This window comes from Panicum virgatum, chromosome 1K (genome assembly GCF_016808335.1).
Source record: "Panicum virgatum strain AP13 chromosome 1K, P.virgatum_v5, whole genome shotgun sequence".
NCBI lineage: Eukaryota > Viridiplantae > Streptophyta > Magnoliopsida > Poales > Poaceae > Panicum > Panicum virgatum.
In genome coordinates this window covers 9910913-9936461 of record NC_053136.1, presented here as the reverse complement: position 1 = coordinate 9936461, position 25549 = coordinate 9910913, and the positions used below count along the sequence as shown (strand labels likewise).

The window sequence follows — 25549 nt, the reverse complement described above, 5'->3', positions numbered from 1 at the left end:
ACGCCGGCCCGGGCGAGCTCGAGGCCTGCTTCGCCGCGTCCGGCCGCGACTTGGACGCGACCGTGGAGGCGTGCCGCGCCCGGCAACGACAGGCGAGGGAGCGGGAAGCGGCGGCTGCCCGGGTCGCGAGCGCCGCTGCGCGGGACGACTGTGGCGGCATGGAGGAGTGCGCGGGCGTCCTGGTGGAGCAGATGTCCGTGGCGGCCGACGTCGCGGACGCCAGGGGCCGCGCGTCGCTGATCCTGAAGCTGATCGAGGGCGCCGTCGCCAACCGCGCGGCGGTGGCGGCGGAGGTGCGAGCGGCGGCGCTGCTGGAGGACAACGCGGCGCTCAAGGCGCGGGCGGAGGAGCTGGAGCGCGACAACGGCGTGCTGCGGCGCGGCGTGGCGGCGCAGCACAGGCGGCAGGAGGAGCTGGAGCGCGACAACGGGGTGCTCAAGCGCGGCGTGGCGACGCTGCACCGGCGGCACGAGCAGGCGGAGCGCGCGGCGGCGGAGCTCAAGAAGAAGGAGGCGGAGCTGGCGGCGGCCAACTACGCGCTCGGCGTCCAGGCGCGCGGCGCCGACAGCCGCCGCTTCCAGGTTTTCCGCGGCCCCGACGTGTTCTGAGGGCCGGCGGGCAGCTCGACGAGATCGCCCATTGCTCGCTCATCTTGGTGGTGTCATCATCTACGGCGTAGGGCTAGTGATCGTCATTAGCAGCAGGCCAGCAGCATGTCGCTGGCTGAACAGACCGATGCAATGTAAACCTTAACACCAAAGGCTTTGTTCGCTTTGGATTACTATACCAAACTCGAAGCTTGTTTTCAGGATCTTGAGTCTGTAGCAGATCAGATAGTCAGTTGAGACTTCAGACAGTTCTGGTTTCAGTTTGCTCGCACTCGCAGACAATCACAAGATGCAACAGAGATTTAGTTCTGTATCCCCTTGTAAGAAAGAAGAAAATGGCAATTATGTGCATTGGTATTTAAAAAAAATAATTTGTGACTTTACATCTGAAAGCAGCTCAGATCTACGGCTTAGGGTTAGTGATCGTGATTAGCAGAGCAGCACCAAAGGCTTTGTTCGCTTGGGATTCGCCGAAAGGGTAGGCAGACGTGAAGAGTCGATGCAAGATTGATAGTCGAATCTCTCTCTCCTGCTATGGTTCGGCTGCTCCAACGGTGAAGATTCGTTTTGAGGAACCACATCAGACGATGGTTCGATCACTGGAGAATCCCTTACTCCCTCCTTCCACTTAAGGTTATAAACATAGTACGATCTCCCAAAGAACACTTTAACTATTCATTTATCATATATTATATCACTTATAGTTATAAACTTATAATCATTATAAAGTATATTTAATTATGAATCCAATTATATAAAATTTATATTATAAAAATAATAATAAAAATTAATAGTCAAATTATCGACCAAAGATAGCAAAATTTAAATCTTGATATGTTTGTGCACCTTGTAAAAGTGGAAGAAGGAAGTACCTAACTGTCGTTCTCATACAAGCAAATTGAGGGTCGCTACCATTTCGTTCAAAGTGATCGCTTATGAATGTTGCAGATAAAGTTACAAACTTCAACTTAAGGCTCCCACCTTAACAGACGATGGTGAAATGGTTCAATTTGTTCTATTCAACCCTTTTTTGTCAAAACCTAGTACCCTATACGGAACCATAAAGAAAACTCAATGAAATTTAACGTCAAGTTCATTACATATTTGCATTGACTAACGACTGTACAACTTAACTCACATCATGTATACATGGGTCAGACTATCGTCTATCTCAACCTCAAGCATTGCCCGGTGGTGGACTCGCAGAACTTCACTACTGCCATGAAATACTCCCATGGGATTAACTGATTACAGATGACTATAACTCAAATCGAATTTGAAATGGCAGGCTGCATCGCCGAATCACTTTGGTTTTTGGACTGGCAAGTTCAGATGTCGCAGTCATGGCTTATGGTACATGCCTGGTTGGTCTGGTAATTTAGTTGAGTTCTCTAGTTCATTCTTGACGTTGCCTGGCTCGTCAATGGCCATCGCATTAGCATCCGCCTATTGCAATTGACGGCACCATCAAGAGAAAAAAAGGACACCTTTGGTTAGTTGATGGGCATAAATCATGGTGAATAATGAAGTCTCAAGATGTTATCATTTAACCAATATTGTAGAAGATACTTACAGGAGCTTGCTTGGAGGGACCAATGTCTTCTACCATGGGTTCCAGTCCTCTACGTTCAGATGTAACTCGGCTAGCATCCTGTAGAACGCAACATAAATAAGAATGATAATCACACTTAGCCTACAAGAGTGAAGTGCAAAAGAAATGCAAAATACCTGAACTTTGGTCTCATTTTCACTAAATTCTCTCTTAACTCGAACACCTAGAATGTTGCTCCTCCTATGACAAAAAAATGAAATGAGGAAGGGCAAACAAGATCAGAATCAGGATTGAAAAACAAACCAAAATGAAAAAAAAAACATCATAGACAGGTAGGGAGGGAGTGGGGGAGAGACCTTGTTGACTCTTCCACAGCCTTGTGATCATCCATTTCCATGTCAGAATCAGGATCATGCCTTTCATCTGGATCCGCTTGATCTTCATCTGGCTGTATATCAAACATAAATGTATCCAAAATTTAATCAGCTTTTAACTTGTCATTTACAAAACAAGACCAAGGCACAGCCAATCACTACTAGACCACTCGTAAATTTCATTTCTGATATCACAACTACACAGTAATCAGTTAAACAAGACTTCTCGCCTATGTTTGTAAGGGCATGTGTGTGTTTGGTGTTTTGGTGCTACATTGGTTCTCTCTTTTTTGTTTGTTTGTTTGTTTTGTTTTGTTTTGTTTTGTTTTTCACCCGATGTTGTGCTGCTGGTTTTTATCCTCTTCTTTAATATAATGATAAACAGTTCTCCTGCTTAATCAAGAAAAAACAAATTATTAACTATCCAGTCTTTGTTCAATGTTGGCTTCAATCTGTGTTCAATTTGGCATGTTAAAGTTTTACCAAGCCAAAGTCCCTAACATTCAGACTGGTTGAGGCCATGGACCATAGTACTATGATAGCATCAGAATGTGCTTCAGATAAAAGAACATTTTGTGCCAAAACCCACACTCAACCATAATACAGTCCCTGGAATACAACTAAAATAAAATGCACTGAACGGAACAACATGCAGATAAAAGAAATCCAATAAAAAGGTGGAAATATCTTTAGCATGCAACCTCAACAGAGAAAACAACAATGTTATAAAAATAGATCTATTATTCCTTATACAAGGAACAAGTGTCTGGCGTGTTAACATAGACTAGTAAGGCTCTCTAATCAGTGCTGGCTGGGTGGGGTATTTAGTTCCAGTTAGTGATATTTAAAGCATAAGAATGACACAAGCAATACTACCTTACTTTTAGGAATCTGCGTTTACAGCCAGAAACCATGCATCTAGTTCTCATCAGAATAACCATGTAAGAAAGCATCCCATACTGTATCTGTCCTTTCGTCATATTCTTTTTGAGACCAAATATCTCTGTCCTTTTCTCATATTCTTTTTCAGATAAAATAGCATCAAACAACTAACTTGGTGCTTATAATATAGGATGCTCAGTTGCTCACCTCAGGTAACTCCGTGTCAGGAGCCCGCTCTTGAAACTGGACGCTAGGAGCATGCCTAAGTTTTGAAAGATTATCCAGAAGTTTGCTTCTAATATCATCCAGTTGGTGTCGTGTATTTTTGTTCTCCATGTTACTTGGTGCAACATGAAGAGTGTAATCTGGACCGAAGTATTCATAGTACTCGTTGACAGGCATCTTGTCTTCCAGCTCTTGACCAAGAGCAACTCCGGTCTGCACAGTTTTTTTAGTAAAAAAAAAGTAAATTGGATGAACAAACAGCAGGAAGCATAGAAAACTCAGAGGACAAATAAATATAGCATTCTAACATCTGCAATCTAAAGATTTTGAAGTCCAGCAACAGAAGCCCTTACACAATAGGAAAGCGATCTATGGATCAACTTATTGCTGTATCTGCTAATCTACTCAAAGCTTGATAATAAGAGTAAGCTTAGCTAAGAAGGCACCATTGCTAGTCCTAAATATAACTTGAGCAACACAACGAGTTCTGCTATTCCATATGCTCAGACACATATCTATACTCTTAACAAACATATGCACTTCACTATTTCAGTAAGATAGCATATACAAGCATTTCAATCATGCATTACGCAAATTGCTAAGTCAAAACCAAGGCCATGGTGGTTCTGTGAACTACATTGGTTAGCAGCAAGCATAAAACTAAATCAGATTCTAGCACATTCTATCTACCTTTCCCTATCATCTCTGATCTATAGATGATGTTATCTTAACCAACTAGTAATGGCAATAGCAGTACACAGGGACAAGAATTCAAGAAAGTGAGCTTTTACTCAGATCATCATACCTCATAACACCAGCACCGGGCAACATTTCTTATGGTATATCCACCACCACCGAGAAGCAACAATGGAACGTTGAAAGACCTCATGTATTTGACACATTCTGCATGACCTCTGATAGAGAGGTTGAAGCAGCCCAGCCTATCCCCAGACAAGGAATCAGCGCCGCACTGAAGCACAACTGCACCAGGGCGGAAAACCTCCATAACCTTGCCCACGATTGGCTTGAACAGGGACTGATAGCTTTCATCATCAATCCCATCATCCAGCGGGACATTCAGAGAGTAGTACTTCCCCTTTGAGTGCCCAATGTCACGGATGTCCCCTGTTCCTGGGAAATAATCCCCAAACTTGTGGAACGAGACGGTCATAACCCTGTCTGTTGTGTAGAAAGCCTCCTCGACTCCGTCTCCATGGTGGATATCGATATCAACATACAGAACTCTCTGTAAATATTGAGCCATCACATATTAAGCACACCAGAGTGATTAACATTGATCTGACAGAATATTTATTTACGTACAGGAAGGAAGGCCATCAACCAAAACATGTGATGATGGAAATGGGGAAAAGGTTGTTCTAGCTACATCTGGGCCTAATCTATCCCAAATGGCACAAAACCATCACCAAGTAACTTTATCTAACATTTTTTGACCAAAGGTAACTTTAACTGATGATGGAAAGGGGGGGGGGGATGTTCTAGCTACATCTGGGCCAAATCTACCCATAAACGGCACAAAACCATAATCAAGTAACTTAACTTTATACTTATAACATTTTTTTGACAGAAGGCGACTTTAACTGTATACAATTACCCATCAGCATGCAACTTGGCAGAATTAATCCACCAATCACTACTCGTATGTAACAACATGGAAACGTGACAGATCGAAACACCTAACCAACCGAGCCCACCAAAGCAAACCAACCACAACCACAACCACAACCAGGTGGCACGCAGGAGAGGGAAGAATCGTCATCACCTCGTGGTGCTTGAGGAGCTCGAGTATGGCGAGCACGATGTCGTTGACGTAGCAGAAGCCGGACGCCTCGCACTTCTTGGCGTGGTGCAGGCCCCCCGACCAGTTGATGGCGATGTCGTGGCCGTGGTTGAGCTTGACGGCGCCCCCGACGGAGGCGCCGGCGTAGGTCTGGCAGAAGCTGTAGAGGCCGTCGAAGACGGGGCAGTCCTCGCCGACGTTGAAGCGCTTGAGGAGGCGGATCTGGTCCTGCTGTGTCTCGGGCGTGACGGTGCGGAGGAAGTTGATGTAGTCGTCGGCGTGGAAGCGGCAGAGGTCGCGGTCGCGGGCGGGGTTGGGGCGGTAGACCTGCATCTGGTTGAGGAGGCCGTAGCGGGCGAGCAGCGAGTGCGTCATCCGGATGCGGTGCGGCTTCATCGGGTGCCCCTGCCCGTAGTAGTAGTTGCCCACCTCCGGGTCGTAGAAGTAGCACACGCGCCGCTTCTGCCCGTCGGGCCCGACCGACGGCAGCGAGTTGCCGCCGGAGCCCGCCGGCGAGAGGTCCATCGCCGCCGCGGGGGGATTTTTGGGGTTTCTGGGGGCGGGATGGTTTTTTTTTTCGGATGCGGGAAGTGGTGTTCTGTTTTGAGGAGGAAGAAGAAACGGGAGGAGGAGGAGGATTATATATGAGCAAGGGGAGAAAATGGGAGAAGACGCTGGAAAGCGAGTTAGGCCACGGCACTGGTGAATCCAGGGGCTGGTTTGGCTGATTGATTTGTTCCTTTTCGAAATTTCTGCAGTGTTTATATATTATCTATTTATTTATTTTTCTATTGTCAGAAACTAATAGTACTCAGAAAATGGGAGTACTGATTATTTCAACCAGAAGAAAGATTGACTGTGTTCAGAACGGGCCCGTTCAAAAGTTATGTGAGCGTCTACTTTATTTCGTAAAACAAAAAAAGATCATATTTATTTTTTATTATAATTGTGGTAAAATAAGTACAAATTCCACTAGACATTTCGCTTGCGTTCCAACAAAAATCTCGTGTTTCCAGGGAAGTGCGCTTGCCTAACGCGTGCCCGGTGTTCGGAGAGCTTTTTCTCACGAGTTTTCCCTTAAAAGTCGACGCTGGCGTCATTCTGAATGTACATATTAAATAATCGCTAATCATACATAGCATACCCATAATGTGATGAGAATAATACATTTTTATCGTGACATATCATTATCAACACTCGCAGGCAGCCCGGGTTCGATCCCTAGGGCTGGCACCGGGAAGCACCTCTGCAGCCTTCCATCTCAAAAAAAAAATCAAGATTCTAATATTTAATTTATTAGTAATTGTGACATAAAACTTATAACTCCGTTCGGCTGGTCTACCAGCAGGCTTTTTTCACTCTCACAGAAGTTGGGACTTTGAGACAACCGAAAAAAAACTAAAGGGCTCACGATCCATACTGCAAATAAGAAAAACAGGCGATTGATTCTAGTTAGTACAATTAATATGTTCTCTTTACATGCAGAACAAAACATGGACTGGTTTAATCTTCCAAAGCTTTTTTAGTTAGCCCAGTCTGATCCTAATGAGCATGAGTTGGCTTTTAGGTTCAATGGTGAGCTGATAGAGAATTCGATATTTTATGCAAGGAAAATATTTTTTAATAATTAGTAGTCATCATTTATTTTATACGTTGTGACGCCGTTGCCATGCAGCGATCCGAACATTCACCACTGTACCAGCCCCCCCTTGCAGCTGTTCTCCCTGCTCAACGGCATCACAGGCACGGAGCACGCTGGCCATGGCGACGGAGCTCGGCAGCCTCAACACCCTTCATGGCTTGCCGCCATGGGCGGCGGCAGGGGCATGCACTGATGCCATGGCATACTCATAATTTGAGACTAAATGTTAATAGATATACATATTTATACGTATCATATATATTCAGCATATGAAGGAACAAAGTTCACTAACTCAGCAAAGGAGAAACTAGCCCAATAAACTACAAATTAAGTACATATACTAAAGGGCTAAGATTTGGGGCCTCCTCATGAGTCGCGGCCCCACGTGGGGCCCGTGCACTGTTCATGTGGGGTCCCACATACTATTCATGTGGGACCCACGTGGGGCCCACGTACTATTCAGGCGGGACCCACGTGGGGCCCACGATTCTATTAAGTTAGTCTCTTTATCTTAAAAAAATATTTTTCTTCTATTATTTGACAATACAAAATATATTTAACTACTTCTTACATACAAAAATAATAATTAAATTTTGTATACTACATTTACATGTGGTAGTTGTACTACTTCTTGGGTTTTGATTTCCCTCCGTAAATCCACAAAATATAATTAAAATGTTCATTCATTTCTAATCTTACTTATTTTCTTACTAAAGTAATTAAACTATACCTACTGCCACAAAAAAAATCGTAAGAAAAAATTACCTATACCTCTATACTACAATGCTTGAGATTGGCGCGCTCTCAGGCACAAAACTACTATGCCGCTTTATTGTAATTTTTAGATCTAACTCAATACATCGATACGATGTTGCTTCGAACATAGTAACGGATAATATCTTTCTATTAATATTTTAGGTCCACGTTTTTGTATAGGCGCGCGTAGCGCGCCAACCTGACTAGTAAATCTTATTCCATCTAAACACCTAGACTTAAAGGTGAGGTTTATTATAAGTCTCTTTATAAGCCCATAAGCTCCTTTAAAAGATGCCTATGAGGTTTATTTCCTATAGGCCGCACCAAGAAAACAATATTTTCCAACCTCAATCTCTCCACACCACTATCCACTCAGCCCCTACAAAGCACATTAATGAGGAGTACAAAGGTCATTAGCTACTAAAGAGACTTATTATAAGCGCCATACAACAAAACACCTATTTAGCTTATTATAAGCCCATAAACCTCAAGTAATCTCACATAAAGAGGCTTATAATAAGCCTCAAGTAACCAAATAGGCCCAGACTCGCGTAGTCGCATTTTGCGAGCGGCGGGTCGCATCGTATCGCTTCTTTCCCCGCTAGCCTTGGCGCCGCATCTCGCAGGGCGCATTGGTGCATCCCCCGGCTCAATAGTTGGTGCTCGACGACGCCCCCACTTGGCCCCTCTAGCGACCGGTGGGCAGCACCAGCACCAGCACCTCGATCGCGCCCTCGCCCCCATCGGCCATTGCTCGCGGGCTGCGACTACATTTGCTTGATTACATTTATTAAGAGAGAATTCTTCAATCAAGTGAAAGATGAGGATATCATCAATCTCTTCCAACAGGAGGGATCGTAGGATTATATTATAGTAGTCTTTATTGTTTTATAATATTCTTTAATTATTTATGTTTAGAATTTGTACTTTAGCTATTATTATGAATTTGTTATGACTATTATAATTTATCGTCCATTATAGCATATATTTGCTTTGATTTTTATTTTGCATGTGGCAGATCCAGCCACAAATTTCTAGCTCCGCAATTGCTCGCAGCCCCGGCAAGACTGTGTCAAAAGGACGGGACCGTCCGTTCCGGCATTTCGTCAAGTACCATGCGCGCGTCGCTTAAGCGCCCTAGCGGCGGCGCGTAGGGGCAGGAGAAGAGGTCCGACTTTGGCCGCTGAGGGGGAGAACGCTGGATGCTGGCCATCGAGGCGGCGGCGGCGCTGGTTCGGCTTCGGCGGCGAGCTGGAGACCCGGAGTCTTCAGGGTAGAGTTGCAGTTACAGGGCTAAGAAAGTTATAATTATAATCAGATCCTTCTGTCTAAAACTTTCATACGAAACACAGCTCTTATAGGGTCCTGAACGGAAAACTACCAGCTTGCGCCTTGCGGGTTGCGGCTTGCCCGTCTTCTTCCGCGCGCGGCGAGCTCCTCTGGCCCCACACAAAGCTTCTCGATCCTTCGCGAACCCAAAGCCCCTCCCCTCGCTTCGTCCCCTCCTTTCTCAAACCCCAGATCCCGAAGCCCCGCCGCCGCGCCGCATGGACCATCCATGGCGCTTCCCCGCCGGCGCCGGCGCCGACCTCTGCCCGGTCTGTTCCGCGCGCCACTTCCCCTTCTGCCCGCCGCCGCCTCTCCCGCCGCACCCCTTCCCTTATGACCTCCACCCGCCGCCGCCCCCTCCTCCCCCGCCTCATCCCTTCCCTTATGACCCGCCGCCACCGCCGCCGCCGATGTGGGGCCCTCCGGCTCCTGGGCCGCATGACCCCCACCCCTACGAGCTACCCGGCAGGGAGGGGCCCCACAAGCGGATGCGCGTGGGCGAGGCGCCCCCGTTCGATCCGTACGGCTTCGCGCCCTCACCGCCCCCGGGAAGGGCTCCTATGGAGGGCGATCGGCTGCTTGGCCTGATCCGGGACCATGGCCGCAATCCACTTCCTGGATCGGCGTGGTGTGGCGAGCCGTGCCCACCTGACGGCGGCTTTGGCTACGGTGGAGGTAGAGGCTATCCTTCTCCGTACCCGCAAGGGGGCGATTTTGCTAATTTCGACCATGCTGGAAGGTTGCCACCTCCAATGCCAATGCATGATAGGAACAATGGCTTCGGTCATGGTTTTGCTCCGGGAGAAGGGTCTCATGAGAAGTATCTTGATAGTGCCGATCACCATTACCATCAGTTCCACCCAGAGGCATTGCCTGGTGTGCCACCACACTCTCCACTGCCTCCATATGCAGAGGCTGCAAATCACAATGATTCCTGTGCTTGGCTTCCTGGGGCAGGTGCCGTAACACCACCACCAGAACCTCCATTTCCCTCTCACCGGGATTACCATAATGCGCCGCCACGGCCGACCGCAAACTCGTCGTTGTTTCCTGTCCTTTCTGGTTCTCCAGCTACGGCAGTTAATACCCCTAGAACTCACACCTTGCCTCAAGCTCACCAAATGCCAAATGCAAACCGTCTTAAGACTCTTAACAATGAGGTTGCTTCTGTGATCTCAATTCTTTAATGTATGGTAAATGTTTTGTACGGCATACTCTTCCATCAGAAGCACTTACCTTTTTATGCTTGTGCGCTCACAGGGGTCAGGTTTGATTTATCGGCCATTGTCAGAGCAAGACTTGATAGATGGAATGTCAACCAACACACAACATTCTGCGGAAAATTCCAAGGTCACAATCATCAATGCATGCGATCTGTTCAAGCAGCCCTGTCGTGCTTCACGCCCTGACCATATTGTTATCATCCTCCGAGGGCTTCCAGGTTTACTGATAATATTGTTTATATTCTTAATTATTCTTTTTACCACTATTTTGAATGCTGCCTTCAATATTTACTAGTTCCTACTGATGTATAAGTCTTGTTATGGTTGGTGGTGCATGTGAGCACCTAATTACCTATTTACCTACTGCCATCTTATTGGGTTTGAGAAATAGAAAAACTAGTTATTGGGCCAACACCTACTTCCTATATTGTAAACTAGTATAAGTTACTAATTCATAGCATGTAAGTGATAGGCTGAACAATGTGATAAATGAGCCCTTGTACATTTCAATTAAATCAGAAAATTTTGTTTTGCTGTTTTAACTGGCAACTGTCTACTCGGTAAAGTTTCTTAATGATATTGTCTCTACAGTATTCCTAATTATAATTTTTTGTATTTTTTAAAGTTATTTCATAAATCTGCTGTTAGGTTGTCCTTCACTATTGTTGTGAACTATAATTCATACATTTTTTTTAACATGCAGGTAGTGGAAAGAGCTACCTGGCAAAGGCATTACGCGATCTTGAGGTTGAAAATGGTGCAAATGCACCTAGAATCCATTCCATGGATGATTATTTCATGATTGAAGTTGAGAAGGTCAGTAGAGATTGGTAACTACATTTCTATTTAGTGTTGACATAGTTTGTTTAATGGTTGTTTGTAACTGAAATATGTGTAAATTTGGCCAATATTCTCTTAGAAATTGGAAGATAATGAAGTCCCTAAATCTTCTGGTGCATCAAAAGGGAGGAGGCAGTTGACCAAGAAAGTGATTGAGTACTGTTATGAACCGGAAATGGAGGAGGTGATATTACATTCACTAGTTCTGTAATTCTTTTTCTCTTGTTATACGCGCCTGCAAAAAATTTGACCTCACTCCATTAGCAAGCTACAACACGTAAATGCTGTCATTTATGAACACAAGCAAAGCTAATTATTATATTAATGCAATAGTAGTTCAATGTTGGTTACAGTGTTTACTTCATCTCACTAGAGAAAATGATTTTGAGGTATCTTTTTTTGAAAAGAGATTTTGAGGTATCTTGCCTTGAGTGTATGATGCACAACTGCAACATGTTCAAAGATTTTCCTCAGGAACATCAAAATATTTTCTTGTGAATTATGTCACTGTTTAGGCCTTCTCTGGCCAGGAACTTTGGATAAAAACGACAAGTCATCTTTTCTTTTGTTTCAGCACATTCCTTTTCTTTTTCTATGTTTTTTAGCTGTTTGTCAATTATCCTCTTAAGGCGTGACATTCATTGCTAACTTCCCTGTACATGTTATAGACTTACAGGTCAAGCATGTTGAAGGCATTTAAGAAGACTCTTGATGAAGGAAATTTCACATTTGTGATTGGTATGAAGTTATTTAGAGTTATAACAATCATATAGCAACTTTATGTCAACCACCACTTCATAGGTGGTATTTACTTTTATCGTTGTCTTTCCAGTATTCTGGAGGCCACATATAATGGCCTTCAAATTTCATAGATTAGCGGAAAGTTTATCATAGTTTCTTTTCTTTTCTTTTCTTTTCACACTATAAGCGCTACATGCGAACAGCCGACAAACTGAAAAATTCGATTATCCTTTGGTTGGTTTATCAGTAATGTTTTGTTTCTGATAGCGATGGAATGGATTCCTTGAACATTTGGACAGTTCCCAATTTTGTGGCACTTAATGTTATTCTGTACTGTTTAAAACACTCATTTTAATAACACCTTAGCTGCCCTAGCAAAATACAGCGGTTACGGGCCATGAGAATGCCTTCAATTTCACCAATGGCTGATTCTATGTTTCTGGTAACTGACTTGTTTACTGCTGGTATTCCTGGCGGTTTTAGTGGATGACCGCAATCTGCGGGTAGCTGATTTTGCTCAATTTTGGGCAACTGCGAAGGTAAATCCTCAGTCTCTGATGTGTTGACTTCAAGATTTCTTTCCATATGGATTTCTTCTTTGGGGGTTTTGAACCCTTAAAGAGGCGCCCACTACTTGAAAAAAAAATGCAGTTCTGAGGATATGCTAGCCCCCCCCCCCCCCTTCAAGGATTATTCATGCCATGGAATAGTTTTGAACCAATTATGAGGAAATCAACCCTTCTACCCACCCACCCCACTCCACTCCTTAGAAAGGTGCCCTCATCCTATTAAACCTGTTTGGAGTCGAAACATAACCTCCATACCTGCTTAGGTTTATCATTCTCTCTCATTTGCACCCTCCCTACCTCTTGCACGCACGTTCTCCTGAATGATGTAACACTTGTTTTACCACTTTTTTATGCTAGCTGTTTTTTCCCATTGATATTTAGCTAACATGATGAAGAATATTTGTTTTTGCTATTGATCATTCTTGGCGTCTGTACATTTGATTTTTTCCCCATATGTTATAGCCAAAATCAACTGTTGAGTTGCTGAACTCATATTTGTTTGATTTTGGTCTCTTACGACTTTAGTTGCGCTGAAGTAATATATTGTGTATTTTTTGACGATACATAACTTGTTGGACGCTACTTTGGTAAACTCTCCAATTTGCAATGTCAGTAGACTAATCTGTCCTTTCATTGGACAATATCTTTGACTTCCAAGGGCTACCTTAATGTGATTTTGACTTTTTTTATTTACTATATCATCTCATTTCATAGTGAATCCATCATGATGGTGTTCTAATTCTTCTTTTCCTTTTTGCAGCACTCAGGTTATGAGGTGTACTTACTGGAGGCACCATACAAGGATCCAACGGTAATTTCCTACTGTATTTTCAATCATATGTGAATTTCCTGTTAAACATGTATTTAGGTGTTTGGCAACCACCCCAAATGAACCTTGGGATGTCTCAATTTTCCTGTCTTGACATAGTTCCACAGTATATGCCTAATGGTATGGTGCGTGCACATGGAAGTCAGAAATTGTATTGATGTGAGGCAGTCAGAAGTTTGTCACCATGCGCAATCTTCATAATCTCACCATTAATCAGTGAAACCAAGGAACTTTGACTCGTGTTCCAACTTCAGTCAAATGTATAAACTTTTGCTAGAGGCAACCCATAGAGTATTTTACTGGTTCCCTGTAGCAACTAGCAACCATCTAGAAATCTGTACAGGGCAACTACTGAGTCATTCTGCTTTTGGGTTTGGAAACCTTTTACTGACTGGATAAAAGATTGAAGGATGTATCTTGTGCATCATTCTTCGTATGAAAGTCATATGTTCACTTTCAGTATCGCATTTCTTTCTGTTCTGTATATTTATTTTTCTTATTTACTGGATTAACTAAGAGCTTAAGGCTAGTCTTTGCTATTGCCATTACCTTCTTGTTATATCATAGCAGATCTTTGATATCCACATGAATAATAGGGTTGTGCTGCAAGGAATGTGCATGGATTTACGTTGGATGATATAAAAAAGATGGCAGCAGACTGGGAAGAGGCTCCACCACTGTATCTGCCGCTAGATATACATGTATTTTTTTTTTGCTGTTATTCATATTTGCTGTTATGACCTTAGGTGCATGATTAATGATGTCTCATGATATATTATCCTGTTTATTTCTCAGTCATTATTCCATGATGATAATCTTGGTGGCCACTCTATACAAGAGGTAATGCTATTATTTAGCTGTTTTTAAATAAATCAATGCGCTAATGAGTTTTGATCCAACAAATAGGTTGATATGGACACAGAGGACAATGATGATGATGCTAATGAAACTAGTACCACTGCTGAAAACTCAAAGAAAGCTATACAAGAAGCACCGCATAATGAATCAAATGAAGGTGCACCTCTTTAACATTTCTTACATTGTTGACTGAGGATATATCATTGGCCATAGCTTGTCTTCTTAACAATTAGGCCCCTCATACTTAGGAGGAAGCCTTTAATGTAGAAAGGTGGTAAAAGTAAAATGCCTTCCGACCAGAGCTTGAGATGTAGGTTAATGATTAAGGGTGTAATGTCATCTAGTGTATTTTTGTGTCCAGTTAGTATATATATATATATATATATATATATATATATCAGTTAAGCATTTACATCACATTGAGGTTTATGAGTGCTAAAATAATTGTTTGTGCTTGTTTCTCAAAACCAGGGGAAAATTGGAACACAGAAGTAGAAGATGATTTGGATACCTTCAAAGAGCTAGGGCAGAGCAAATGGTCAAAAGATGTTGAAGATGACACTGAGAAGACTGAAAATACAGAGGAAAATACACACACTCTTTCTGGCCTCGCCCAAACATATAGCACTCGTCAGAAAAGAGTCAGTTGGGGTGACCGGGTATGTATTATGTTTAAGTGTGACCTTTAATGTTGCCTCTCTTAAAAAGTCAGATAACTTCTTAGCTGAAACATATCTAGTAGTTTACTAGTTGTGCATATTTATTTAGTTATTTATGGCATATATCTAATTTACTTCACGGATAGAACTTGACAGTCAAGTTTATGTTAACGTGTCTGTAAGTACAACAGCAATGCCATAACCACACAGATGATGTGTATGTGAACAAGAATCATAACTGTTATGTTTGCCTTTTTTTCCTATGATACATGCTCACTCTTCATCTTATTTCTTTGCAGCTTGAAAAGGGTGGGTTTTCCATAGCTGCAACTAAAAGAAAACTCGCTTCATCGCTAGTCATAGGGCCTGGATCAGGGTACAATTTGGTCAGTATCTGCACATTGCTAACTTTGTGACATTTAATCAGTAGGACATCCACTTTATGCTGCTGTCCATCACTTGGCATGTGCTCATTTTAACATACCATTCATTGTCATATTAGTCACTTCTCTCTTATCCATCTTGTTTTATTTCATCTATAAAATGTAGATCCTGCAATCCTGGGAATGGAGAATAATTAAAATAAAATGTTATAAAAGCAATGGTCTAGGAACAATTTTACATTTTATTTTGCTTACACTATTCTGTATTTGATTCTGTTGGAACTTGGTGCTCTTGCCCCCAAACAAAAATATACATTCTTATAGTTTGGTGCTAAAATTATAAAGGGAAAAGTCCGTTTACACGAATTATCACAAAAGTTCTAAATCTTCAACAACGAAACTGGAGAATAGAGGCCATCCAACTGTTGAAACCGAGCAAATTTAGCCCCATAGGTGGTTTTTTATTTTGTGAGAATTAAAAATATTCCATTTTAAACTAAAAAATTCATAAGTAATTCATTTTAAGTCAAAAAATTATGAAATGGGTATCATAAGTTTTCTAAAAATGTAACCTATCCATTGGCACAATACTTGTCAGTTATTCAGATCCAATTTGTTTATATGTTCATAATATTTTGTTGCTTGTAGTTATGCTTATTATTTTTGAATAACTAAGATTCAAATGGAGCAATAATAGATAGGTTGCATTTTTAGAAAAAAAAATGGTACTAGTTTCATATTTTTCTGATTTAAAAAAATAGTTTTTGATTTTAGATCTAATTAGAACTTTATTTTTTTTTAAAATACAGACCATCTTCAAGACCACCCAAGGGCTAAATTTGCCCGGTTTTGACAGTTGGATGGCTTATGTGTCCGGTTTTGTAGTTGAATGTTGAAAATCGGACTTTTGCGATAGTTCGTTCTCATTGATTCCAGCTAGCAGCCTGGACCCTGTAGCAAACTTGTAAGTATAAAACTGTTTCTTGCAGGTCTCCAACCCCTTGGCCAAAGATAATTCCACAGGGATGAAAGGGAAGGCCAACAACGAGACCAAGAAAAGGTTCAGTGAACAACTCCGTGATGAAAGTCAATCCTTCAAGTCAGTTTTTGACAAGAGAAAGCAGCACATCGGAGTTGTTGAAAATGGAGATGATGAGTAGTCCTTGACAGAGAAGCCTATCATGTCTGCCCTTGAGATCTCTGGATGCCAAGGTATGACCTGGAGGGGACAGGTGCAGACAGCTCGGAATCACCGCCTTGTCTCCTCATCCTCCAGCACATCACAATTTTGTGGCGGTCAGTGATGTGTGGGATCCAGATTCTACTCTGATCGCCATTGGCCATTGGCATGGTCGATGTGTATCAGTTCCAATGGGGTTTGTAAGATGGTAGAGATGTGATTAGTGATGGACCAAATGCTTGTTTTTTCAAGGGTAACCCCAAAGGCCGTAGCCCATAGGATGTACTGTACCAATTTATCAGCCACACTAAATGGTGGCCAATTGTTTTACATGTATCCGTCAACCTTACATAGTAAACTGTTCTAGAGTTTGAATCTGAGGTATAAAAATTTGTTCTCTCTGGATTCAAAATTTGTTAAGCCAAATTAACTGAACCTTCATGTATCGTTTTAAACAGCGTTTAGCTCTTCACAGCAATCTTACTCGTTCAGTTTGCGAACCAGTTCCTCGTAATGGTGGCCTTCTCAGATTCGAAAGAGCTGGACACTAATATTTGCACACTATTTGTACACGACACGCTGGCATGCAACATCAATCATGTCAGACATATATTAGAGCTGATAATCTGCAGTCACTTGTCAAGATTTTAAGTATATATTCTTGATCGCATAATGAGGATTTGTGCTACCACACAGCTGAATATACAAATTATGTAATGCAAAAAACTAGAGTTGGGGTTCTAGTACGCGGATTGATTGTCATTAGAGTGTCGGGTTTTTTTTCCCCACTTTGTGTAAGGCTGTGTACCGCCAGGCAGTGGTTCGAAATTTTTCAAGCATTGTTGTATCACCTTGATATAATGCTACTTCAAATCAATAATGTTTTCCTTTTTGAAAAAGTACAAATAATTAAAGAAGCAATTATTGTATCATTCTCTGCTTCTATGAATTATTGTAGAACTTGCATGTCTTTTTTAACCAAAATTATACCCGTATATGGCCTTGTTTAGTTCTCAAAAATCTTTCACATCGAATCTTTTGAGCTTAATTGTGCCATGATTTGACAATGTTGGTGCTACAGTAAACATTTACTAATGATGGGTTAATTAGATTTAATAAATTTGTCTCGCAATTTACAGGTGGAATTTATAATTTATTTTATTATTAGTTTATATTTAATTAATACTTTAAATATGTGTCCATATACTTCAAAAAGACTTTACACCCTCGGAACTAAACACACCCTATGTCCATAACCTTACTCTCTCTCTGGCAAGACCAGAATAGAAAATGGAATGACGTACTACGGCTTTACACGTGGGAAAACTCTTCTCCATCAACCTTGCAACCAAGCGCACACAAACACCTGCAGCATCACTTCCTTGGCCGGGGAGAGTGGCTCGCCTCACCTTCTCTTGCTAATAATACCACTTGTCCCTCCTTAAATTTCCCTCTCCGCCCATCCTCGCGAGCTCGGGTTCTTTCTCTCTTCTGAACTACCAATCCTACCAATAAAGAAGAACCCGATGACCCTCTTTCCAAGAACACTACAGATTATCCTTTTTGTATCAGTCAGGTAACAAAGTTGAAATTCCGTCCCATATATAATCGGGCGACGAAGAGGTAGAGAGAAGGATATATACATATATACATTTATTTTTATATAGAGAGAGAGTACATATACATATATACATATATATGATGGAGAGGCTCCGGTGGAGCCGCCCCGGCTCCCTCCTCGTGGTCGCGGCGGCGTTCCTGGCGTCCGCTGCAATGTCGAGCGCCGGCATCGCCGACCTCGACGAGCACTGGCAGAAGCGCAAGGAGCTGGCCGAGGCGGCGGCGAGGGAGGCGTACAGGCCCGACCCCTACAACGTGACCAACAGCTTCAACATCGCCGTACACCGGGCCACCAGCCTGCGGCGCGAGATGGGGGAGAAGAAGAACAAGAAGAAGAAGAACAAGTCCGGCGGGCCCTGCAAGGCGACGAACCCGATCGACAAGTGCTGGCGCTGCCGCAAGGACTGGGCGACGGACCGGCAGCGCATGGCCCGCTGCGCCCGCGGCTTCGGGCACCTGGCCACCGGCGGCCTCGGCGGCAAGATCTACGTCGTCACCGACCCCGGCGACGCCGACGCCCTCAACCCGCGTCCCGGCACGCTCCGGTGGGGCGCCATCCAGACGGGCCCGCTGTGGATCACCTTCGCCCGGTCCATGATCATCGAGCTCTCGCAGGAGCTCCTGGTGAGCAGCGACAAGACCATCGACGGGCGCGGCGCGCAGGTGCGCATCGCCAACGGCGGCGGCATCACCGTGCAGTTCGCCCGGAACGTGATCATCCACAACCTGCACGTGCACGACGTGAAGCACACCATGGGGGGCATGATGCGGGACTCGCCGACGCACACGGGCCCGCGCACCAAGGCCGACGGCGACGGCATCTCGCTGTTCGGCGCCACCAACGTGTGGATCGACCACATCTCCATGTCCAACTGCGAGGACGGGCTGGTGGACGTGGTGCAGAGCTCCACGGGGGTCACCATCTCCAACTGCCACTTCACCAACCACAACGACGTGATGCTGTTCGGGGCCAGCGACTCGTACCCGCAGGACCAGGTGATGCAGATCACCGTCGCCTTCAACCACTTCGGGAGGGGGCTCGTGCAGCGGATGCCGCGATGCCGCTGGGGCTTCTTCCACGTCGTCAACAACGACTACACGCACTGGCTCATGTACGCCATCGGCGGCAGCAACGCGCCCACCATCATCAGCCAGGGCAACCGCTACATTGCGCCGCCAAACATGGCAGCCAAAGTGGTACGTCGTGATGACGACGATACAGATAGTAGATCATCTAACAATAATCGGTTCTTTAATTTATGCGCAGATCACCAAGCACTACGCCGACGAGGGCGTGTGGAAGAACTGGGTGTGGCACACGGAGAACGACCTCTTCATGAACGGCGCCGTCTTCCAGCCCTCCGGCGGCGCCGTCCCGAGGAAGGTGAAGAAGGACGAGTGGGTCAAGCCCAAGCCAGGCTCCTACGTCACCAGGCTCACCCGCAACTCCGGCACCTTGGAGTGCAGGCCCGGCATGCCGTGCTGATCTCATCTCATCTGTGCTTCTTGCAAACATGAACGAAGAATGCAAGGATGCACATAGAATGGAGGGTAGCTGGGCTTTAATTTTTTTGCTAACCATTTGCCTTCAAGTTTTTTCACCCCACTTTGTGGATTTGTTAACAGTGCAGTTTGATTATTTTCAGAGAAGTAGGGGTTGTTTCTGTTCCAGGTCCTTCTATGTATACAGGTTGTATTTTTTTTTTCTTCAAAAGATTATGTAAACAGGTTGTACAACATGAACCACTGGTGTTTGTGATTTTTTTTTTCAAATATAAACATATTATTCATGCATGTATCTTGCTGTTTGGAAATTAGAAGGGAGATACTTCAGGCTGTTTCACATGTCATTCCATTTCACTGTCTCAAATCTCATGGTCTCAAGTACCGACAAAAGAAAAAAAAAAGCCTCATATAAACTGCAATGTAGCCGGCACATCTGAAAGCACAAGAGCAAAATGGTTCCTCGCCAAAATGCCTTCCTTCAATGCATGAACTCTGCTTCGGAAAGAACTCTAGAAGCCTTCCTTCAATGCATGAACTCTGCTTCGGAGAGATGGTGGCAATCTGTTGATTGCTGCATCAATGTCCTGAAAACAGAGCAGTCGCAAGGTTCAGTTTTTTTTTTATGCAGAAATTGACTTACAACAAGAGTATTTATATGAAAATGTAAATAGTATCAGCAATAGTAGCAACAGTGAATGGACATGAAGAACAGAACAAATGTCATGTAGAACCAAAGCAATTCAGTAGAGATTACAGAAGAAATAGGTAGATATTAGCTCACCTCTGCAGTATAACGGGTTGAAAAGTGATTCAGTAGAATAGCTTTCTTTTCAAGCTTGTCAGACAGACTCGCTATCTGCATGCAACGGCAAACATAGTTAAGGGTCAATAAGAAGTAAATTTTCAGAAATTGCATAAACAGATTAAGGAATAACCTCAGACAAGTGAGTGTGCCCTTTCTCTCTTGCATCCTCAATTGATTTCGAGTCATCAATATAAGTACTCTGAAATTTACAGAGGACATTGAGTTGAGTATATTAAACGTAGGAACAAACCAGAACTCATAAGGAAAAAAAAAGAACAAAAGATAAGACATTCGGAGAGGAAGTGGAACTTACTTTTAACAAAGGTTTCTACTACTAATGCATTAAAAATGGTCACTGATAAGAAGCCATACCTCAACCACAAGAATTTTCGCCTTCAAAACATCTGCATTATCAGGATCAAGGATGAAATCCGACATTGTATCTCCCGTGAAAGCAATCTCAGGTGTCGACACTGTATTCGTGATCTGCAAGTTGTGAATTGGTCAACGATTGCATACAGCATCAACAATTTGTACAAAGACTGAACTCAAATTTCATTTCAGTGCCCTGCAACTAAAACAAACAGACCTCAACTCCTGACTTTCTGAGACTGCTGAGTTCTTTCCCCTGGAGGCCAGCATACTCGTCCTTGAGCTTATGCTTCAGCTTGTACATCACATACCCCTACACACACATCACACGATTCAAATTCCGTGCAACCATTGCAAGGAGCGATCCTCACAATTCATTGAAAAACATAGAGAATTGTACGAGACTCGATTCCAATTACCCTCCTCCTTACCTGGCTTGGCACGACGTGGTAGGTCCTGAACGATCTGACCCTGAGGTCCTTGCGGAGCTCGTAGACCTCCCCGACCTCGAGCGGCACGAGCTCGTGGTCGAGGTCGGACCGGTCCATGGCGCGGTGGACCTCGAAGAGCCTCCGCACGAGGTCGGCGAGGCAGGCGGGGACGAAGACGGTGGGCGGGCGCATCCTCCTGCGGCCCCGCGTGGCGACGTACAGGGGCAGGCCCCCGATGTGGTCCGTGTGGGCGTGGGAGATGAAGAGGAGGTCCCGCGAGACGGCGAGCGGCGGGCAGCGGCCGATGTCGAAGGCGAGGTTGAGGGAGGGGAACGTGACGCAGGTCTCGTGCCCCGCGATCGAGACGCCCTCCACGGCGTAGCCCTCGATCTCGAGTCGCCGCATCGCCCTCGGCCGCGCGGGGGCGGAGGTTGAGGGCGCTCCAGAGTCGTCGTCGGCGGCGATCGCTGGCTTGCCGCCATTCGCCATGACGCCGGCGGCGGCGGCCCTAGGATTTGAACCTAGGGAATGCGCCTCTACAAAAACTCCAATACGAGATACAGCACGACACAATCGCAACGCAAACTATAAAATCCTCCAACAATTTCACTATTTCAGGCTAAGCCAAGCAAATCTGGACTTGAAACTGCCGAATTGAAGAAGTACTAGCCCACCCACCGGGAGAAGCTCTAGACTTTATCACCTACGTGCAGCGGCGGATCCACTGGAGCCCCCAGCTCTAGACTTTATCACCTACGTGCAGCGGCGGATCCACTGGAGCCCAAGCTCCCCTAATTACACGTAAAACACTGTAGCAAAAGTATTAAATTATCATTAAATTTTCACACAAATCAATATCTCTATTGTTTCACCCTCTTTGTCTCTCATCCTGCATCCGCCACTGCCTATATGTGGGTCTTGCGCCATCAGACCCACGTGTCAGTGTCAAAGTCATTGCCTCCATGACTGCAGAGGATTTCAAACTGCGGTCGAGACGGTGAGACTCCTCTCACCTTGGCGTCGAAGCGCGGCGATCTTTCCGAAAAAGGCCCTTGATGAAAAGCTTTGCTGTGAACGAGCCAGCATGAGTCTAATGTTCGCTTGGTAGTATTTCCCCATAATAGATTAAGGAAAAATTAAATATGCACCATTAAAAAATTTCAAAGTTAGATATATATTATCGTGACCCACATGAGCTCCACATATTAGTGAGATAGCGATGATATATATCTAACTTTGAGATCTTTTAATGGTACAGATCCAAATTTTCCGATCATTAACTATTCGGTAATGCTAAGAGCAGGACGTCCTGCTCACCAGCGCTGCAGGTAGCGGGGGGCGGCAGGACGGCGCGCGACGTGGTAACGGCAGAATGCTGCAGGGTGGCCGGGAAGCGGTGGGCGCGGTGCGGCAGCAGCAGTGGGGGCGACAGGGCGGCGATGCGCAACAGCGGCGGGGTGTGGCTCGACCCGGCAGCGGCACCTTCGTTCGCCCCGGTCACCGCTCCCCGCGCCATAAGCCGCGCTGCTCGCCGGAAGAGCTCCAGACGACAGCCTGGTGGGTAGCTCTGGCGGTTGAAGAGGAGCGAAGGCTGTGACAAGCACCTAGTGGTCATGTTGTTGCATGTATCTTATGCCGTTGCAATAGAGATTTTGGAATGTTACAAGTATTTCACGTGGATGTTACAAAAGTAGATCTAGATGTTACAACATTGCATATATTTTTACATGTTGAAGTGTTTTATCTGAATGTTGCATCTTCAATGAGAGTTTGAATGTCCCTTGCAACATGAAACATATGTTGTGGAGGGGGTTTTTTTTCTGATTATCATGGATGGTTAATAACTTTTCTTCAATATTTTTTTATGTTGCAAATGTTGGTTATTCATGTTGCATATGCCTATTTTCTATGTCGCAAACACTATTCTTTAATGTTGCGACGGTCTAACGGAGTGTCCGTTGGAAGTTTTCCTATCGTCCGGACGCTGGTGGCTATTTCACTGGTAAAGCTAAAGCGAATGAAATTAAAGAAAAAAAGAATATAATTTTTATTTTTCAAGGAGTCAAACAATCCCAAATTTAAATAGATATTAAAAAATAATTACTAATATTAATATTATAGAACATAAATATTATTATATTAATCATGTAATATATTTTTATACTAAATCTATTAGGAGATATAAATATTAGTATTGTTTACAATTTTAATTAAATTTGAAATTGTTTGATTTCTCATTAGGGTAGCTCCAATGTATGGAACGTGAGGGGTGCTAAGATCGTGCCATGCCATTCCTGCTAGCTTAGCAAAATTTGCTCCAATGTATAACACCTCATTGCACCCATCCATGGATAAAGCTGGGCCCACAAGCCGCAGCCTTCCCCCCTTCTCTCTCCTCTAGCACCGGGTGCCCAAACAAGATACCGGTGCTAGAGATTGCTAAGCTAGCACCAGCACTCCAATGTATAGCACTTTTTATATTTCTTTCTCTCTCCTCTTAGCACTCCCTTGGAACACACATTGGAGCTGCCCTTAAGCAAAAGTTGAATTTTTTTATGGACGGAGGGAGTAATTTAGTCGCATGCAGTCTCATCGACACGTCGCATCAGTATGAACTTTGTGACTGGAGAGCCCGACCAGAAAGCCTGGTCATTGTTTCTTGGAAATATCTGAGCAACGCACAAATTTTCTCCACGCCATGACCAAGACCTCGCCTTTAGTCGCCGCTCGCCGCTCGCCGCTCGCTTCATTCCAGTGCTCTTCACCGGCAATCACAGTCGTTTGCGTAGCTACGTATGTATCCGACGGAGAGAGACCGATGTGAACATGCAAAGATTCCGTTGGGATTTTCTAAACCCTCACGACAATTGTTCATCTAGAGGTACAAATTGACGATCCTTAGGTGTACCTCCAATTCTCTTTAGATTTTGTACTATTTTTCTAAAGTGAAATTCTATTTTTAAAAAGTAATATGAAATTTTAAAACTAAAAAATATTAGAGGTGCATCTGTGGGTCACCTCTCTGCACCCTGACCCTGATGTTCATCTTTGATCGGCACGCACCTTCCGACTCGAGCGTGTCCCATGTTCTGACGACCACCAATGCATCCGAAATCGCAACATGATTCCACGACTAGATTTTGTAATCAAAAGTTCAGAACAGTGGTCGCGTCAGCTTCGTCGTCGTCTTCTCGACGTGAGTTACCCGGCAAACGCGGCGGACTCCGACCTGGAAAAACCGGCCTAGACGCGCATGCCGCGGACTCGCTGGTGTGACGCCGAGAGCGAGAACGATGGTGCCTGCCGGGACCCTATAAAGTGACGCGACGCGGAGGCGCCCAAGGCCGGCATTGCCGAGCTGACCGACCAGCTGCAGCAGACAGCAACGGCGACCTCGGTGGCGCGTGCACGGGGCGAGCAGCAAGATGGCCGTGCGCCACCGCCTCCTGGCGCTCGCGTGGCTCGCCGTGGCGCTCTGGCTGGCGGCCGCCGCCGGCTGCCTCGGCCGGCACGTCCTGCCGCCGCCGCTGCCGCCGTCCCTATCTCCGCCGCCGGTCGGCGCCCGTCACGGTGAGTCGCGCCACGCCAAGCTTGTTTTGCCGTCGTCAAGCTGGAGCGGGCTGACGGACTCCATCTCCTGTATGTTTGACTCTGCAGGTCCGGCTCGGCGCCCTTCCCGTCCCATCTGCCCGCCGGAAGGCTGCTCCGGCCAGGGCACGGGCACGCGTTAACTTCCACGACCACCGTCGCTGCGTAGACGAACCAGTGTGATGATGCCGCTCAATTCCACAGAACAAAATTAAGAAGTAGAAAAAAAAATAAACTGCCGATCATGGCGTGCGGCATGTTGTACTATTCAAGATCGAACTCTCCATTACTCCGCATGCTCGATGTTTACTTGAATAAGAAAGTGTGATACCGAGAGAGTGAAGATTTGTTATGGTCTACAGTTTTTGAATGAAGAACAATCTTATTACAGCTGCTACATTTCTCCATGCATAGAGACCATAATTCATCCTAATTATTCCACTCGAGCGACCACCTGTGTGTGCACAGTTTCTACTCCTATCCATGTTGCAGATGAACCCTGAACCTGCTGCCTTGAACCCTCCATATTCGTAAGGATGCATCAATATTAATCTCCAAGCGGTTGCCAGTAGTGTTTGTCAGATAACGTGTGAGCCCGTGTCATGTACAACACCAAACTATGGAGAAATTTCAGCTACCCAAAGAATTGTAGACACAACTTAGAAGATAAACCAGCGGGCACTTTGTTCCCCTTTTGCCATGGAGAAGCTGGTTTTGCCCAGAACGGCAAACGACATTCACACAAGGATGCACTAAAGCATACCTTCCCCCTCAAA

At 44.8% G+C, this 25549-nt stretch overlaps 4 protein-coding genes and 1 long non-coding RNA gene across 7 annotated transcripts; 3 read left to right on the top strand and 2 right to left on the bottom strand.

Annotated features, from left to right (window-relative positions):
• Window positions 1-1496: 1496 nt before the first annotated feature.
• Window positions 1497-6053, bottom strand: LOC120690724 (probable histone deacetylase 19). Its single transcript, XM_039973535.1, has 7 exons — window positions 5425-6053; window positions 4447-4887; window positions 3624-3854; window positions 2517-2608; window positions 2337-2400; window positions 2182-2259; window positions 1497-2054 (listed from the first exon to the last, which is right to left on the bottom strand). Exons 1-7 carry the CDS (start codon window positions 5965-5967, stop codon window positions 1950-1952), a joined length of 1554 nt encoding a protein of 517 aa, XP_039829469.1. The 5' UTR covers window positions 5968-6053; the 3' UTR covers window positions 1497-1949.
• Window positions 6054-9230: 3177 nt separating this feature from the next.
• On the top strand, window positions 9231-16886 carry LOC120690434 (YLP motif-containing protein 1-like). 2 transcript variants are annotated; one of them, XM_039973112.1, is made up of 13 exons: window positions 9231-10329; window positions 10430-10610; window positions 11096-11208; window positions 11312-11416; window positions 11901-11970; window positions 12457-12512; window positions 13303-13353; window positions 13968-14072; window positions 14167-14211; window positions 14278-14386; window positions 14701-14888; window positions 15188-15274; window positions 16261-16886. In XM_039973112.1, exons 1-13 carry the CDS (start codon window positions 9388-9390, stop codon window positions 16429-16431), a joined length of 2223 nt encoding a protein of 740 aa, XP_039829046.1. In that variant the 5' UTR covers window positions 9231-9387; the 3' UTR covers window positions 16432-16886. The 2 variants fall into 2 exon arrangements, with proteins under 2 accessions (XP_039829046.1, XP_039829108.1); XM_039973174.1 differs by having other exon boundaries at window positions 9621-9844.
• A 947-nt stretch (window positions 16887-17833) lies between these two features.
• LOC120690560 (pectate lyase-like) lies at window positions 17834-19865 on the top strand. The gene is made up of 2 exons (XM_039973280.1): window positions 17834-19268; window positions 19339-19865. Exons 1-2 carry the CDS (start codon window positions 18150-18152, stop codon window positions 19555-19557), a joined length of 1338 nt encoding a protein of 445 aa, XP_039829214.1. The 5' UTR covers window positions 17834-18149; the 3' UTR covers window positions 19558-19865.
• Window positions 19729-21884, bottom strand: LOC120690633 (nuclear ribonuclease Z-like). Of its 2 annotated transcripts, XR_005681872.1 has the most exons (7): window positions 21186-21884; window positions 20972-21067; window positions 20755-20868; window positions 20513-20581; window positions 20359-20433; window positions 19981-20161; window positions 19729-19875 (listed from the first exon to the last, which is right to left on the bottom strand). XR_005681872.1 is itself a non-coding variant. In XM_039973393.1 (6 exons), the coding sequence occupies exons 1-6, from the start codon at window positions 21672-21674 to the stop codon at window positions 20087-20089; spliced, it is 918 nt and encodes a 305-aa protein (XP_039829327.1). In that variant the 5' UTR covers window positions 21675-21884; the 3' UTR covers window positions 19729-20086. The 2 variants fall into 2 exon arrangements, 1 of the variants encoding a protein (XP_039829327.1); XM_039973393.1 differs by having other exon boundaries at window positions 19729-20161.
• A 2632-nt stretch (window positions 21885-24516) lies between these two features.
• Window positions 24517-25170, top strand: LOC120690372. The gene is made up of 2 exons (XR_005681741.1): window positions 24517-24755; window positions 24843-25170. It is a non-coding gene; the product is annotated as an uncharacterized LOC120690372 (long non-coding RNA).
• The last annotated feature ends 379 nt before the right edge of the window (window positions 25171-25549 follow it).

Excerpts from the sequence above, each read along its gene's own strand:
- LOC120690724 (XM_039973535.1), bottom strand. The coding sequence starts at position 5,967 with ATGGACCTCTCGCCGGCGGGCTCCGGCGGCAACTCGCTGCCGTCGGTC. Across the intron at positions 4,888-5,424 it reads AGCTCCTCAAGCACCACGAG|AGAGTTCTGTATGTTGATAT; the intron begins GTGATGACGATT and ends CAATATTTACAG. Across the intron at positions 2,260-2,336 it reads AAAATGAGACCAAAGTTCAG|GATGCTAGCCGAGTTACATC; the intron begins GTATTTTGCATT and ends TGCGTTCTACAG.
- LOC120690434 (XM_039973112.1), top strand. The coding sequence starts at position 9,388 with ATGGACCATCCATGGCGCTTCCCCGCCGGCGCCGGCGCCGACCTCTGC. Across the intron at positions 11,417-11,900 it reads ATGAACCGGAAATGGAGGAG|ACTTACAGGTCAAGCATGTT; the intron begins GTGATATTACAT and ends TACATGTTATAG. Across the intron at positions 14,073-14,166 it reads ATCTGCCGCTAGATATACAT|TCATTATTCCATGATGATAA; the intron begins GTATTTTTTTTT and ends TTTATTTCTCAG.
- LOC120690560 (XM_039973280.1), top strand. The coding sequence starts at position 18,150 with ATGATGGAGAGGCTCCGGTGGAGCCGCCCCGGCTCCCTCCTCGTGGTC. Across the intron at positions 19,269-19,338 it reads CAAACATGGCAGCCAAAGTG|ATCACCAAGCACTACGCCGA; the intron begins GTACGTCGTGAT and ends ATTTATGCGCAG.
- LOC120690633 (XM_039973393.1), bottom strand. The coding sequence starts at position 21,674 with ATGGCGAATGGCGGCAAGCCAGCGATCGCCGCCGACGACGACTCTGGA. Across the intron at positions 21,068-21,185 it reads ACCACGTCGTGCCAAGCCAG|GGGTATGTGATGTACAAGCT; the intron begins GTAAGGAGGAGG and ends ATGTGTGTGTAG. Across the intron at positions 20,162-20,358 it reads CAACCCGTTATACTGCAGAG|GACATTGATGCAGCAATCAA; the intron begins GTGAGCTAATAT and ends CTCTGTTTTCAG.